Consider the following 17,443-nt stretch of genomic DNA (forward strand, 5'->3'; position numbering starts at 1 on the left):
CGTTGCTTCATAGGTAAACGGAGGTGATACCAGAACAGAGTTTCGGTTCCGGCAGTAGTAGAGTAGTTCGCTTGACTTTACTGTCATCATTTCAGACCACAGCCATGCAAAAATGGCTTGACAGCAAAAGGTTTCCTGCTTTTATCTGATAGCTTGCAGAGACGACAGACAGGTCAGTACTGTGTCCAGTTCAGGGTTCCCCAGTTCAAGAAAGATGAGGAGCTACTGGAGAGAGTCCAGTGGAGGGCTACGAGGATGATGAGGGGACTGGAGCATCTCTCCGAGGAAAGGCTGAGGGAGCTGGGCTTGTTCAGCCTGGAGAAGAGAAGGCTGAGAGGGGACCTTATAAATGCCTATAAATATCTGCAGGGTGGGGGTCAGGAGGATGGGGCCAGACTCTTTCCAGTGGTGCCCAGTGACAGGACAAGAGGCAATGGGCACAAACTGAAGCAGAGGACGTTCCGTCTGAAGATGAGGAAGAACTTCTTCCCTCTGAGGGTGGTGGAGCCCTGGCCCAGGCTGCCCAGGGAGGTTGTGGAGTTTCTTCCTCTGGAGATATTCAGGACCCACCTGGACAAGGTCCTGTGCAGCCTGCTCTAGGTGACCCTGCTTCGGCAGGGCAGTTGGACTAGATGATCCACAGAGGTCTCTTCCAACCAGTAATGTTCTGTGATTCTGTGAAAGAGGGACATGGGAGCTCTGGGACAGGAGAGGGATGGCTTGTCCCAGTGCACCAATGCAGTACAGTCTCATGAACTCAAAAGCAAGAACCTGGACAGTTCCTCTGCTGGTCCTACACTGCAAGCCCGGGTGAAGCTCTAGCACCCCAGTTCCTTTCTGGCCTTTCTGATTTCTTTCAGAATTTGAGGCACTTTGTGATCTGAATTCTATTCTTTGTGCATTTCTATAATGCTTGCTATGGTATGGTCTCCATCTTTGTAGTGGTTTCTCCAGTGCAAAGGACAATAGCCATGCTTCGATATGAATGACCCAACACTTATTTGACTGTACTTGATGCTAGTCACTCAAAAAAGAGAGCTGTTTTGGAAAGTCAAAGTCATTGACAGAGCTGAGAAAGGTCAGAGGAGTCCCTAATCAATTTAGTCCATGAATCCCTAATCCTTCTGCCAGATATTATTGGAACAAAGAAAAAAAAAACCAACAAGGTTGAAATACCATGGGTTCCTCTTAAAATTAACTAAATGTGGCTCGCAGAAGTAACCACCCTCAAACACTTGAAGAGATAAATAGCTTCCCTGATTACCCTGAGAGGAAGCATTTCCATTCTTGCATGCACTAGGGATGTACATAACACAAGAAACCTTACTAAGAGGAAAAACATGAGCTTGGGAAAACACAGCAACAAATCAACAACATCTTTACATGAGTAATAAGTCAAATATTTACTCCCACAACACTTCAGGCAAGAATCCTGTGCCTCAGCTTTCACACAAGCATGGACAGCCTGTGGAGAAGTATCTCGTACTTTTGTGGCTAGCAAAATCACTGAGCCCAGGAGTGTGCTCAGGAAGTTCATTTCCAGCCCTTGGAGGGACTTGTTTTTCCTTCACAGCATGTGTCCTCGCATCACCCCCTCCATGCCATCCTCATACCATGGCCAGTCCAGGAACTCCACTACACCAAGCCAGGTGTGATGTCCACTGTTCTAGAGGAGCTGTTGTGGGGGTCCCACAGAATATCACACTGGAAAGTTAATGGTAAACACAGTCCTAAAGCTGAGTCATCGGCACCATATTTGCCTCACTGGTCATTAGCTAGCAGACCACCAGCAGGATTTGCACTATGTACCTCCTCATTTCAGTAGTGAGAGTGTAAATATGTTGCACTCAAGTCCTGCAGGACTGGGAGCCACCAGAGCATCCAAACACCCAAAACACCAGTGAGTTTCAAATAAAATGACCCAAAATGTTCCCCGTGCAACAGCCTTGGAAATCAGGGATGGATTTTTCTTCACTGCCCCAAGAGATGGTGGGAGAGAGCCCCTTCCCTCAGACCTGTCCATGCCCAGGAGCCCCAGGAGGGCGAGAGTGTGAGGGAGGGAAGCAGGGCATTTAAAGGAAAGTCATGCAAGGTGGAGCTGTGAGGCTGTCAATAATGGGATAGTGGTACTTCTCCTCTGCCTTTTGGAAGATTTCTTCAGAAACCAGTGTATTTTGTTCCTCTTCAGGGTATAGGTCAAGGGGGAGGAAAGAAGGGATAAAAACATCTTTGGCCTCCTCATTACAACCAGCCACATACCAATGTGCTGCTGGGTAGGTCATGCTGAGGGTCTGCACCTTCCTGCAACAGCTGCCCACCTGCCCAGGGGTGCGGGACAGGCAGTTGTCCTCATCATGCCTAGGAAAGGGCTGGGCACCCAAATAGCAATTCAATGAGACTTGAGAAGTATTCCCTACACTGCCAGCAGAAGGCAACTTCAGGAATATGCCTTGGAATTTCAAGGATTTCTTGGATGTTTGAGATCTGTGGGTTTTTTCACAGCTTTTAATTTTACGTTATTTTTCGTTATTTTTACATTGTTTCACAACATGTCGAAACATCAGACTGATTCATTACAACATAAACAGGAGACACTTTGATGTAGGAAAAAAAGATGTTTTAATGGGTGCTAAGTAACAACCGCCCTTAGGGATTTAAAAATAAAAATAGAAGCAGCACAAAATAATATTTTAACCCTTCTTTTGTATCACGGGATCATCTAAATATAGAATGCAGCGTTGCACACAGAACAATGCAGACAACTGTATTTTTGCATTCAATCTGAAAAGAGCATTTTGAATTCTCATAGGTCTTCTGGGGAGTTTTTCACCTCTGCTTTGGAGAGGAGAAAGTTACAAAGCGGAAAACCAAACGTTTCCAGGAGTATCTTCAAATAGGGCTCATGAAACTACACAGTTTTGTCACAGGACACATCTCCAGAGAATCTGTAAAGGCGGGCTTTGACCATCCCTAGGTGTAACATGTCTCCACCAGTGCCAAATAAATTGGGTTAGAAAGTGGAGGCTTTTTTGTGGAAAACGGTGCAAAAAAGCAGAAGCCTACATCCCCAAACTTTGTAAGCCTCTTTCCTAACAGAACTCTGGAATTTTCTCAAGGAAGAACACAAAGGAATTCTAGTAATTTTTTCAATAAACCTATATTTCACTGAAGCAATTTCCTATCCAGAGCCCAAATCCAGGCCATGATACTCCAGGACATTTGACATGTGAACTGGAGTCTCACATCTTGGTTCTTCAGGATCTCAGTTCAGATGATGGTGTGCTGTGCAGATGGAAGCCAGCTCAAGAGGTCTCTCTTGTACAGCTGGGTTTTGCTGAGGGACTTCTTCATGATTCAGTCCTTGTCCTTGGCACAAGCCTCCTTCCTCCACGCGTTTGTCCAACACCAAGATCGATTCCCACTGATATTGGGGGGTTACACCCTTCCTTAGGCTTATAAGTCCGTGATATTTATTGGAGGAAAGAGTAAAGTAAAATGCCTTTATTTTTGTGTTCTCACACTATAAGAGAGACACCTCTCTGTCTCTGCCATTCAGTCCAAGCAGTCTGACGGAGCCAAGCGGTGTCCTGTCTATACACCATGATTACAAATCACCCCTTCTGCCTCACACAAGCCTACCCAGCCTCTCAGATGGCATTTGACAATTGCTTTGCTCGGTGGGGCATATGGCCCATTCATTCCCATTGGTTTTAATGATATCAGCTTTTAATTCAGCCTCCTCTTTCCTCATAGATGTAAAAATTGATGCTCACTTGCAGTCACCTGGACACAGTTTGCTCTAGGCTTGGGTCACAAGTGCAGTTTTCTACATGTGCAGCTGCTCCTGAGGGCAGGGTTGCAGCTATCAAGTATCAGACCTCCTGGAGAGCCTCAGAGCCCAGAAGCATCCTTATTTTTTCCAACTACCAGCTGGTCTAATGCACCGTTTGCTGCAGACTTCGCTAGTCTTACATCCTAAGACGATGACAGTTCTGCAGTGGGCAGCTTACAGTGACTCTGTCATGTGCTAAGGGCACTCAGCAGATCCCCTGGGCCCCTTGGGCTGTGGCACAGTCTCCTCTGAGGGTCTGTCAGACCCTAAGCAGATAGGAGGTGAGCTTTTGGCTGGAAGTTGCAAAGACTGAAACAAGCACAGTCAGACAGATTCCTCCCACCCCCTAAACTCAGACTTTGTCACCCACTGAGCCAACCTCCAGCCCTCGTTCCTCGCATTGTTCTCTAGTTTTTCCAGTTTAGAGCAGGCTTGTGCAATAGGATGTACCCTTTCTTCCACGGCTTTCTCTCTTCTCAAAACCAGCTGTCTATCCATGCACTGGAAGACCTCCCTGTGGTGGCTGGCATGACCGGTGGTCAGAGATTGGGCCCAAGGACATACTGTCCTACTCCAGCGTCACTGGGCTTCCTGTTCACTTTCCAAAAACTGTGAGACGCTAATACTGCTTGTGCTTTAGGTAATGTCCTAACTTGCTCCATAACCTGGAGAAGCTGAGGCAGACCACCCTGCAGGAGCACCTGTCTCTGGTCACTCCTCTCCATCCCTTTGCAGGCAGAGCCTGGGCTGTGATAAGATGCTAATGCTGACATTATTTGCAGGGGCTTCTCATTTTCCCTCTTAGCAGAGAGGGGACGCAGAACCTGGGATTGGGGTTTGTTCTTTGCAAACTACCGTGTGACTGATCAGAGCCTTCTGTCTTTCTTCCCCACTAGAGATCTGAGCATGAACAACATCAGCCAGCTGCAGCCCAGCAGTCTCCATCACCTGCGTTTCCTGGAGGAACTGTGAGTATGGAGCAGCATGGTTGGAGTGACAGGGGGACACTGGAGAGGCTGCCTGTGGCTCTGGTGGCAACCCCTAGTTTTGTCACTGTGGCTGCAGGCTGAGATGGAAGGAGGCTGAACGCTCGGAGAGGGCTTATTTGCTACTCTAGCTTAGGAGTTTGACTGAGGTCCTTGCCTTTAGACTGAGAAGGTGCATGTGCCAAAAGCCAACATAAAAGAAGACCAAATCCATTATGCAAAAACCAACACTGTACCCCAGAGCAGAGCCAGCAAACAGGGAGCTTCAATCACCCTTCTGCATACAGAGTCCCCCTCACAGCCTCCTGCAGTCCAGAGGCACCTTAGCTCCCGGGAACTTTGCAATTCAGATGGCAATGAGCCTGGGCAATTGAAGTCCAAAAAATTTGCCCCAGAGGCTGGGGTGTCCCATCATGCACCAGTGTGTACCGCGGTCTGAGCAGGCACACTCAGACACAGCAGCAACCGCAATCCCCGGGGGTCGGCATGTGGCTGTGTGTCAGTGAAGGAGTGCCTCCACTTCTGAAAGTGTGAAAATTAACCACCAGCATTAAAAACCACTGGAATCCCTTGGGAGACCCAAAAATGGGAGCCTGGGGGGCAAAAGATCGAGGTTGGCCATTTGTGCGTGGGTAAATTTCACCTGTATGGTCTTAGTCCACTTGACCATGAGAAATACCTCCAGGTGTTATTCTCATGCTGTTGCTCCTTTCAACACAACAGCTTCTGTTGGAAAATGCAGTTTCTTCAAAACACTAGTATTACACTGCACAAAATACTAATATTAATGATGCATTTGATGTATGTGTTGAAACTTACTGGACGTATAACACTCTGTCTAAATGAAACACTTTACTGAATAAGTTCTTGCAGCCACTGCCACACCAAAATCAACATTTCAAAAATGCTAGTGTCCAAAATGTCAGAATTTCCTATAGAAAAGATGTTTTCACTGCCCTGAAAGGAGGCATTTTCATCTCCCAGATGTACTATCCCACATGTTCTGCAGTGGAGCAACCCTGAATCATCAGCATCCAGTAATACAGTGTAATGCCAGTGATGGGCAGAGGTTGGGCTGCAGACCTGCCTAAGTCCTTACTGCCATCAGCCTCTGCACTGTGTGGCTGTGAGCAGAAAGTCCTGATTCTGCACTTAGAAAAGAGTTTTCATGTAAATTTACATATTTAGCTGGACACACATATGCAAAGACAAACTTACTTCTCTGAACATTCAGTCTTGACTAAAGAGACAAGACCAGATACCAATGTTCATTATTCCCATTACAGACCAAATCTCGTAATTTTCAAATCATACTATAGGTTTTTAACTTCAAATGGTCTTGCAACTCAAATTCATCTGTTTGTCATTTCTATTCATTAGACTTGTAAGGACACCAGCTGCCCAAACTCTCCTCCCCGTTAGGCACTTAGAGATTAAGCAGGACTCCTTTTTTATTGTCCTTTAGCTCGGGAGCTCCAGCTACCCACAGAAGGTGGGGGTTTCGACATCTTGCATACATCTTGCAGTCTTTCTCTTTTCATTTTGTCAACGTCTGTGTTGAAGTGCGGACACCCAAAGCATTCACTGTGGGTAGTACAGCTTTTCACACACACAGGGACCAGACTTTGTTGTATACAACTAACTTGTTGCAAGCAATCGTGTTCTGATTACACATCATGTACAAACAGAACAGTCTTAACCAGCAATGAATAAATATTCATAGGCTCCAAAAGAGCCAGCTTCCTAGAGCCAAAAATAATTATGAATAAAGCAGATGAAGAGGAAAAATTTAAATGGGAAAATTTGAAAAATAATTGGAAGTTGTTAGAGAACATTTCACTAGAGGTTCAAAATGCCACAAGTCCTCATTCCAAAAGCAAAGGTATTTTGACTAGGAAAAACCATCACAGTTAGGAGAAGAACTGGAAAATACAACATTATCTATCTATGCATACCCAAGTTCATGCTTGAATTTGATAGGTGTAATACAGTAATTCTATTTATGGAAATCAAGAAATTTATATGAAATCAGGCAAGAAAGGATTTTTATGTATTATCAGAAATCTAAACTGATTCTTTCAACAACAGCATGTAGACAGGTATAGTGTGTATATATATACAGGGCTGTCATCGACCAGTAATACAACTTCCCTGGCACATCCCCTGCTCTTTTCACTTCTATCTTTACCAAACTTTTATCCCAAAACAATACATCGGGACCAGCACATTTGGGATAGGATCATTCTCTGTGCCGGGATGTGCACAAGAATCAAGGAAACGTATCCTACCCGCTTACACATCCTCAGTAGATGTTTGTTTAGGTTTCATGGCTCAATTCTCTGTAGATTTCATCTACTCTGAACATATTCCCTGGGGTCTACTGGAGCAACATGTAGCACATGATACCAAGCCTTCCGTCTACTCCCCCCATGGAACTGCCCATGCTGGGGCATGCTGAGTCAGTGAAGCCCAGAAAACCCTGCTGAGCAGTGAAGGACAATCCACGTGTCTCAGTGTTAGTGCCTCTTTGGGAGAAGAAAGACCTGCCTGCCTGCCTGCCTGACCTCCAGGCAGAGAAGGGCTGACAAGCAAGAAGAGGGCTGTGCTGCAGCCCATCCTCGCTGCAAGTGCCTGTCGTCAGTCAGATGGAAACCTTTCAGCAGGCTTCTGACCTCCAGGGATTTTGGGTGACCTTACAGCCGCAGCCTGCCTCATGCCCTGTTACATCCTTGATAAACTGAGTGAGTAACAGGCTGGAGGACACAACAACTGAAGACAAAATTGGCACTGTTGGCACTCCTGACACTGTTGGCCCTTGGACACATACGAGTATGACCTGTAAGCTTCATCCTCTCTGATAGTCGGAGAAAGTCCATGTTCCTCTGCCTCCCCCATAAGTTCGTTGTAGTGCCTCTCTCCTGCTCTGCCACTGCCAACCTGCTCTCATTAGATCTAGTCCCAATAGCCCAGGGTCACAGTGGCTGGGAGAAGCGGTGGTGTTTCACACCTTTTATGATTCCTCCTCTTTTTGTGCCTCTATTTTAGCACCATCTCAGACTCCCCATAAAGGTGAGGTATCATGATAGAGATCAGCTGGACTCAAGGCTCAGCTTATGCATGGAGCTGGGGTTCAGCTGAAGGAGAGGAGTAACAGGAAGGTGAAAGCAAGCTGAAAAAAGGGGTAGATGAAGCACATGTGTCCCATGGACACTGAGAACAAACGTGCCGTGTCACACACCCCGCAGGCTGCTGTAGAGCACTGCAAATCCAGGTTGCTGGATCCATCTGAGCCCCTCGTGCCGGGTAGGGCATGCAGCGAGCAAGTGAGAGCAGGGTGGCACCTGAGGGTCTTGAGGACAGCGAAGCAATCACCCAGGCCACACCACGCTGTGCAGCCGGGCTGTGTCCCACAGGACATTTCTGCGTTGGCTCATCTCCCCTCCCAAGACCAAATGGCCGTGTCGCATTTGGTCGGGGGATCGGAGGCAACGCTGTCATTAGGGCGCAGATGAGGTCACCAAGACTGCTCCAGCTCAAACCGCTCAGTCACTGTGTGGTCTTGGTAAAGCGATTTTCCCTGCCAGTGCCTCTGTTTACCCATCCATCCAGTGATGAGAACAGGCCTCTCAGGTGTGCCAGGATCTGTTAGTCATTAGTTTTTACTGCGAGCTGCTCAGGAAGGTGTTGCGGATGCAATTAGCACTCCTGCTTGTAGGCTGCCAAGAGACCAGACTCTCCAGTCTCAGCTGGCTTTGAAGAGGCAATGCCGCTGAGGACTCCTCTCCGACAGCTCTCCATCAGCCTGTGCTCTCCTCTGTCACCATCAACCTCCAGCTCCAGCGGTGAAACAGCGCAAAGAGAGGAGACGCTGTGCTGGGGGCAGGCACAGTCCCAGTCCAGGCACCCACCGGTCCTTCCCTGCAAAGAAAGCCTCCAGTCATAGAGGTGTTCAGACCTGGGCCTCACACAGGCAGGGAGCAGCCCAGAGTTTAGTGTGTCTCTTCTTTGTTTCTTTCTTTTTTTTCTTCTTCTTTTCTTTCTTTCTCTCTTTTTGGCAGCAGGAAGATTGTTTAAAGTTGCTAATAAATTCCAGTTAATGAAGCCTGAAAAGCCAGAGCTTGGAGCCAAGAGAAACAAGAGCAATCAGTACAGAAGGAATAGAAAGAGGATCTTGAAAGCCGGCCTGGGAATAATAACATGTTGAAATGCGTTTGCCGGCAAGGGCTTTGTTACCACGCTTTGAATCCAAACACAAGCGCTCGGTGCCAAGAAGGGAAACTGCAGCCAAAGGCAGGTGTTCATTGCCATTCACCTCTTGCTTCGGGGCACAGCGGCAAGATCAGACCCCTTCCCAGCCACTGGCTCTTTCACCTGCCTCTTCTCAGGCCCCGAGGGCAGAGGGACTCACCATCACGGGGAGTGCCATGCCTCTGCATCGATGCAGGCACAGCAGGCTCAGGACCCACACCGTGGCCTCCCCTTGCAGGCTGTTCCCTTTCCCAGGCACCTCTTGCAATGCAAGGGACTGGAGGCCAAGACGCAGCTTAAAAGCAAAACAAAATAAAACGCAAGTGTGTATGCTGGGAATGGGAACACAGCAGCCTTCTCCTTCCCCCCTGGACCAGGGAAGAAACCCCCTTCCCAATCCTTTTCCAGGCAGGTGCAAGGACCAGTGGACTCATCAAGAGTTATGGAGCACCAGCACTGCTGCAGTGTGCCCCTGCCTGGTCTTGGAGCACACATCACCACCCGCATCATCTTCTATACATCTGAAACATCTGTCTTTGAGGGTATTGTCCAGCACGGGGTCTCACTCCGAGGCAACCTTATTCTTGTAAGAATCAGCACTGCAGTAATGCTGGCTCTGGGGTATGACTCCTCCTGGAGTGATATCTCTACTGTGTAAAGGGGGGCTGACATTTCTGAGCAATGTTCAAGTGTGCTGGCACCATGGTGAAAAGCATTTTCTGGAGCAGTGCGGTAACATGTCTGGCGTAGGGTACTGTTAGCAGAGCAGCTTTGGTGGGTTTCTATGACAAAGCAAGCTGCAGAGGTCTCTGGCAGAGAGACATTTGTCTGGTCCATTGTTGGACCGTGACCTTGCTTTGAATGTTGAGATTTAAGGGCAACATCACTTCTCCCTTGGTAGCCACCTTGCCTGAGACAGCTCTCCATTTCCAGATGTCTGTAAGCAAGAAGCTGCAGCTCCTCTGAATGCCTGGGCACCACAGTTCCTGCAGGAGGCTGCCTATCTCCTGTGCCTGAGAAGGTATCAGGATGCTGCAATGGAGCACACTGCTGTGGCTCTTCTGCAAGTTGTTAGCAACAATGGGGCTACCCCTAGTTCAGCCAGGACTTTCTGTCCTCCTAGTTGACATTGCTCCTTGGCAGAGGACAGCACTGATTGTCAATTCAGTGGGTGAGCAACAGCAGAGAGAGAGTTAAAGGATAATTCCTCTCATGAAGCCTTCCAAAGGTCACCCCTGTGCAATCCAGCATGATGCAAAGACACATGTTGGCCAAGGTACAGGTAGGGACAGGGAAGGAGGACTTCTAGGGGATTGTCCATCTTGCACATTGAGAAACGAAGCCAAGTTATTGAAAAAGCCCAAGTCAAATTCAAAATGTTATGAAAATTTAGAGATTTCAATTCTTTTTCTTCTCCAGTTAGGCTGGGGATAGTGTTCAACACATGAAAAATCCTTGCAGGCAAGGATAGCTGTGCCCAGTTTTCCTGAAAACTGCCTTTATAAATAACTGACTATGTTTTCTGGGTACTCCAAGTGGGGCACCCAGAGTAGAATCAAAAGTCAGAACTACTCCGAAGGCTTGGAAGGAACAAATCTCCCCTGAAAACCTTAACAGTTTACATTATCAGGGGATGGAGTGAAGGCATTCAGTGTCCTGTATTGGGTTGTTCATTAAATAGTTGTGTCTTATTAAATCTTACTTGGCAATTGAATCCAAACTAGCTTGCATATGAACATTTGTGTGGGTTGAAAACTGGCTTGAGGACCATAAACAAAAGAAGCGAATGCCATCAATCTATCGAGTTGGAACAGGCATTTGGTGGGGGCACGGAGAGCAGAGTTAGAAACAGGCCTGCATAGTCTCCTCCTCAGGGATGGAACAAGGCAGTAAAGACCATGTTAGAGACACCTCCAGGTGATACCAGACTAGGACCAGCTGCAGATTCCTGTGTGGGAAGGGAGAGTCCAAGCCTGGCTCTTTTCTCAAATGTACCATGTTTTCACTTGCATGACTTAATTGGCTTCATTCTTGCTTTGCACCAGCACGAGAATAAACTCAAGCATAACAGGGAGCCCTTGGTCCCCTGTGCGCCCAGGGGCTGGCACGATCTTGGCGTGATGACACTGTTTAGACAGGAGCACAGAGGGTTTATCTGGGCACAGATTCTGTCTTGACAGCGTTAGTGCTTGAGAAATGAACCGGAGCGGGAGATCAAAGGGAGAGACTGACATACTCAATAAAGAACTGGCAAAGGGAAAATTCCACCAGGGTATGGACACACATGTTTGTCCTGTCCTGCCAATGGGCAATGTTCCTGCCTCCTAATGTGAATGATAAGGGCATCATCGTGCTGCCTGAGCACACGACATGAGCGATCATGCCCAACAAACAGCCTTTGGGCGTGCCATGGAAGTTGTAGCATGACCAAGGAGCCCAAGATACAGGAGGGGGTGGGAGCCTGTGGTAACTGAACTGCAGCAACCATGGGGTGGTAAACCATGAGTTTGTTCCAACTTGGAGTGTATTGGGAATGCAGATCAAAGCCTGGAGGAATGTTCCCAGAAATCATGTGAGTGGGAAAGGCTTTGAGGGGGGGGGCTGTGCAGAATCTAAAATCCACCAAACACGTGAGCTTTCCAAAGCAAGCCAGCCAACTGCGGTTCCCACCCTCTCCTTCCACCTGCCCCTTCTCTGCCTCTTCCATCGGTCACTTTAAATCTAGAGCTTTCCCTTTCTCCCAACGCTGTCTCATGGTGTAAGCTCCAAGATGGCAGGGCACACAGCTGAATCAAGTCTGCCTATCCTAAAAAGACACCTGAGCAGGCCTGGAGCAGAGCGTATGTGTTGTGGACAAGACATTCACCCTTGCAAGAGCAGCTCCTCTTCCTTCCATGTGCTTAGAGCACAAGGGAATGCTGCCTCTCAGTCCTTCTTGGTGGGGTTATTTGCTTCAGTCTTCTCCACAGAAGGAGCTATTGAGCCATCTCAGGGGTAGCCACACTGGCAGCATCACTTCAAATGTTCTTGTTCACATTTAAATAGGAAGGAAGGGACCGTTTCAAGGAGTTTCCTGTGTGATCTGTCTTCTGGAGATGTGCTCAACAGGTGCCTCTCTGCCAGGCTGGGAGATTTCTGGAGGGTTTGAGTGAGAGGGACAGAGGGAACCAAGCACTAGGGAGATTTCCAACTGACCATGGACAGAGGAAGGGTCAATACTCAGGGAGTATTTTGTGTCTTGAGTCTCATGCACGAACCGGCAAAGGAGCTAACAACCCGGAAGCATGCATCTCTTCCCAGTCGCTACTCCCCCTGCTTGGACAGGACACCCCAAAAGACCTACCCATTCCTGGCCTACCCTCAGAGAGGTGGAAGAACTGTGCCCCCTTGCCTGGGACACCTGGCTACCACTCACAGCATCATGCAGCTCCTGTCTTGGGAGGTATAGCCAACCTCCAAAGCCCAAGCCTCCAGACCCTGTGTGTACATCCGGGCCATGTACCCCTCTAGGAAAACAAAAACTCAGGCTGTGTGCACAAACACAGATATCCCTCACCTCCCAGTCTCTGCATGCATACAAGTGAGCAGAGCCCATCTTGGACCCCAGCAGCACTGGTGAATGTCTTGGGATTTGGACTGCGTGAAGTGGTTGTGGCTGGTGCCTCCTTTCATATCTGCTCCTTAGCTCAACATGGAGCTCTACAACTTGGGAGAGGAGCTAGGCTGCCCTGGCAGCAGGGAGGAGGTAAAGCTAGAGAGAGAAGAGCCAGATGCCAGAGGTGAGCCAGGGTCATGGCCAAGGACAGAAGCAGCAGCAACAGGGGGTCATGGTTGCCTTTCCTGAGGCTGGGGGATGCTTTGTGCCTCTAGATTCTTGCAGAGATGGTGCCCAGTGAAACCAGGGCATCTCCCGCAATGTTGTTTTCCCCTTGTGTTCTGTTTTGCCCTTCGCGCTGAGATGCCACAAGCTGGCCCAGCACGCGTCCCGCCAGCAAGCAGGGCTCCCTATCACCCTGCTCTGACACCAGGAGCCCCAGCCTGGGTTCCATCCAAGCTCCACACTCTTCTCCTGCTAATCCTGAAGTTTCCAGATTCATTTAGGGACCTGGCAAACACTCAAAAACACCCAGCAAAGTGAATATAAAGGTGCAGAGCTGCAAATAAACAAGTCGAGAGGCACATTTAACTGTGAATGCATGTAGACTGCTGCCAGCGAAGGCATGGTGGCAGACAGGAGCTCCAGGGAGGTGAGGACAGACAGCCCCCCGTAGAGCAAGCCCAGCCTGGTAGGACAGATTCTGGGAGCAGGCTGAGGATGGTGTGCAGGAACACCTCCCCTCCAGGCGAGCACTCCATTCTCCTGGACAGCACTCCCTCCCATGTGGAAATCAGCAATCAAAAGGAGCAATTACCCCAAATCACAGCCCCCAAGTGACAAATAGCCCAGGCTGCCAGGCGGCTTGCATAGTGCAGAGCGGCAGGTTACAACCTGCTCACATACATTAAAGAGACGACCCTGTACTGTTTATGCTGTCAGAGGCCTAATTATGGGAGCAATTTTTTCCAGATTCCCGAGGGGAGAGACAGGGAGGGAGAGAGCTCAGGCACCGGCACACGCCTGCTCCGCTGCCGGTGAGTGTGGCTCCCCAAAACAGCTCAGATCCTCTCCATGACCTTTGCAGAGTCCTCATTGCAATGCACTTGGTTTCCAGCCTGGATTACGCTGCTCAGCATCAACACCTGCCTCCTTCACAGCCAAAACGTCCAAAAAGAAATGAGCTTTGTCAATACAGGTTTGGAGTTTCTGAGAGAGTGAAGATGAGCCTGGTCACAAATGATGTTCAGGGTCTCCTTTTGGGAGATGCAATATTCCACTTCAAGTCAAGTGGACAACAATGATTTTCTTACCCAGTGACTATGGAGAAGTCCAACTTTCACCTCTGTTTGACCACTTGGGGATCAGAAAGAAAAGCACAAATGCAGTAGTAATTTGGACTCTTAATCAGGTTGCTGAACCTGTCTTCATGCTTTCTGGTTGATGGGCACTGGGACTTGGTCCACGTTTGTCCTCATGGGAGAAACAGGAGGAGAAGGAGAAGATTCTCCTTAGGTCAAGCCTAGACTCAAGAGTCCTGGACTTTACTCCTGGATCCATCACAGGCTCTCATCATGGTCTCTCAGGACCATTGTCCTCATCACTGAAAGCAATGGTAACAGTGATGCAATTTCCAATGTCAGTGAAAAATCGAAATACCTGCTAATGCCCCAGCCTGCTCTGGGCCTTGCTAAAATTTGAGCACTCTGATCAGATGATGCTGTGTAATGGTGAATCCCACAGGTTTCCCTGGACAAATTCTTTCAGCCTTTCTGAATGTTGTCCCCTGCCCTTTGCTCTGTGTCCCTGATGGTGCCACTTTCCTTTGTGATGCTGCTCTTCATTTTGTCTTCCTCTCCCATCCCTTCATATACATCTTCATTCAGCAGCCTTCCCAGGCTGCACTGTCCCTATCCTCGTCTTCCCTCCTATGGTTTTCTCCAGCCATAACTCATCCAAGAACCACTTTTGACTTTTCTGTCCTGGTTTTGGAAGCCATACTCAGATGAGCTGACTCTGTTGTGGCATCTGAGTAGTTGTCCTCATCTTCAGCCCCTTCCCCTGTCTCCCCTCACAGCAGTGACACCAAAGTCTTGCGTGTTGAAGGAGCTGGGAATGAGGGAGTGAAAGTAAAGCAGGTGACATCGAGCTTTGAGGGACAGGACAAAGGAGAACCTTCAGGATGCAGCAATAGGCCACATGCAGACGAAAGGGATAGGTAAAGGTCCATGATTTAGGGATAGTCCTCCCAGGACCTATGCACGAGCAGGAGATAGCTCTCCCCCACTGCACCCTCACTGTCAGGCATCTGGTGTAGAGCAGGGTCTGTAGCTTGGTCAGTGCCCTCGAGCAGAAATCCCTCTCACAGGCTGCCTGTGCTGTAATTTCTACGCAAAGGTTGCCCAAGCACACGACCACAACGCAGCTTACAGGTGTCGCAGCTCCTCCCCAAGGGGACTGTGGCAAGCAGCATGAATTGTTAAGCCTCTGCAGACAAGGGACTGTCATTACAAGGATGCTGACACATTACTGGCTCTTTTTTCACTGCAGACGCCTCTCTGGAAACCAGATCTCCAGAATCCCAGGGGAAGCTTTCTCTGGCCTGTACAGCCTGAAGATTCTGTAAGTAATTCACTCCTCTCTGCAGAGCCATCACTGCCCCCTCCTCCCCCAACCCCTCGGCAGTGGCCACGCATGGGCACTTGCAGCCATCCAGAGAGAGATGCAAAATTACAAGGCAGTGTGGTGTCGGTTGTTAAAACCGTGCTGGCTATCATGCCCTTTGGTGAGTGGGGAGCTGTGTCCCACTCCAGGGACCACCGGCCCCGCTGCACTGCTTCCTCGCTTCTGCTACAGCAAACCCTGAGCAGGTCACCTCCAGGGCACAGCCCTCCATGCTGTGTGAAAACGCCCCACAGCAGAATCTGAAGAGGTTCACAATTTGCATAAAACTCATCAAATGCTCTGATGTGGTGTCCCTCAGATGTGTTGTGCCCCAGACCCCAACCTGGCCCCCATCTTCTCTGCTGCAGCATCTTGGGACTAGGTTGGAGCAACCTGAAGCTCCAGATACTTGCACTCTGGCCTGGGCTGTGGAAAGCTCCTGTGCTCTGCCCAGCTCAGATGCCTCTTTGCAACCAGCCTGCCCTTGCTGAAAGCTTCTGCATGGCCCAGGAGGCTTCTGCAAGGCAGTGGAGTGACCTGCCCCGGGGAAGGGTTGGATCTTGGACAATCTGACTTCAGCCTGAGCCCACCCGACCTGCAGGGGTGATAGGGACACATGTAGCTGGGTCCAGGAGCACTGCAGACATCAGACCATGCTTGGAAACTGTCAGCCCTGGTAAACAAAGGCTTCCTTGTCATTGTGGGCAGGCCACCCACCTCTGCCTGTCCAGTGGGGAAGGTCTGAGTGACAAAGGTTACCAGCAAGTTCCTCCCCAGTGTATTTTTCTACAGGCCGGGGTGTCTTACCACTCGCACAGTCACTCTGCTTTTCGCATCTGTGTGACAGTCCAGCAGGGTCTTTGCAGGGTATTGAGGTGGGACTCCCTTTCTCCCTTTCAGGAACCATCTTAAAAATCTCCTGCAATAAACATTTCATCCCCAAGGGGATGTTTTGAACTCAGTCGCAACGTGAAATTGTTGTAGCCGGTCCAGTTTATACACAGCGAGCAGGTACAAACCTGCTCCCAGGATTAGAGAGTATAGGGCTGTTTACTACGTCTTCTGAAGATGTAAAGTATGAATCCTGCCCTAAATCTCAGGGCTTAGAGATTTATCCATCCCCTGCATTAGGCAACAAATCAAAGGAACAGAGGAAAAACCGCAGCTCTCCCACCCAATTTCAACAAGAGGAACTTTCTACTCCGGGAACACGGGAGCTTTTAAAGCCGCGTTTGATCAATTCCTAGTTGTGTCAGGCTGAGGTAGCTATTGATGCCGAGCATGAGAGCGATGCCTCCCTTCCGGAGCCAGCACAGCTCCCTGCGGGTTGCAGTAAGGAAAGGAGCGCGCTCTCTGCTCTGCCGCCCACGCGCAGACAGGCTCGCCAACACCCGGCGTGCTTCACCACGGGGCAACACCGGGTTGGACACGTCCATAAGTGACCCCATTGCAAGGAGAGATGTGAAGGATCAGAGCATTTCCAGCTCTGAAATGGCTACATGCAGAAGCTTGCTCCAGGCTGTTCTGTGAGAGCTGAAGTTGGTGTCCTCGTGATCCAGGATACCCTGCCTTGCTCTCAGCCAGGCTGTGCCCAGTGACACAGGGTGGCACTTGGGCTGTCATACCAACCTCTCTGGCTGCAGGGCTGCCTCGAATTTACTCTAACCCCTCAATCTTTCCGGTGGAGGTATGCAGAGGACTAGCCCAGCTGCAAGGCCAGGGTAGGAAGTGTTGATGCAGTCAGTGACTGCCCATCCAGACCCCGCCATACGCCTGCTATTTAAAGAAGTTCCTGCTTCCTAAAAGCAGGGGCACAGCCAGCCCTCATTTAGCTGGGAACATAGTGCTCTAGGTGACCCTGCTCATACTGCTCAGCCTGCTCTGGGTAACCCTGCTTCAGCAGGGAGGTTGGACTGGATGACCCACAGAGGTCTCTTCCAACCCCTGCCATTCTGTGAGTCTGTGATATCACTTTCCGAAGACTCTGATGCTTCCCTGGCTTCTTTGCAGGGGTATGCTGGGCTGTCGTGCGCCCTTGCTGTAGGAGATGCTCTGATCGCTTCCTGTAATGATACTGTGGGCTCCATGGGAATGGGGTCATTGGCAGATGCAGTTGCA

The 17,443-nt window shown here is 49.3% G+C and overlaps 1 protein-coding gene across 1 annotated transcript in view; it reads left to right on the forward strand.

The window, feature by feature from the left end:
* LGR6 (leucine rich repeat containing G protein-coupled receptor 6) overlaps positions 1-17,443 on the forward strand; it is a 148,049-nt gene that overhangs the window by 47,575 nt on the left and 83,031 nt on the right. Inside the window, exons 2-3 of the mRNA XM_009932247.2 lie at positions 4,729-4,800; positions 15,212-15,283. Of these exons, the coding sequence (XP_009930549.2) occupies positions 4,729-4,800; positions 15,212-15,283 (144 nt within the window). The remainder of the gene's footprint in view (positions 1-4,728; positions 4,801-15,211; positions 15,284-17,443) is intronic.

Source organism: Opisthocomus hoazin, chromosome 25, assembly GCF_030867145.1.
Source record: "Opisthocomus hoazin isolate bOpiHoa1 chromosome 25, bOpiHoa1.hap1, whole genome shotgun sequence".
In the NCBI taxonomy this organism is placed as follows: domain Eukaryota; kingdom Metazoa; phylum Chordata; class Aves; order Opisthocomiformes; family Opisthocomidae; genus Opisthocomus; species Opisthocomus hoazin.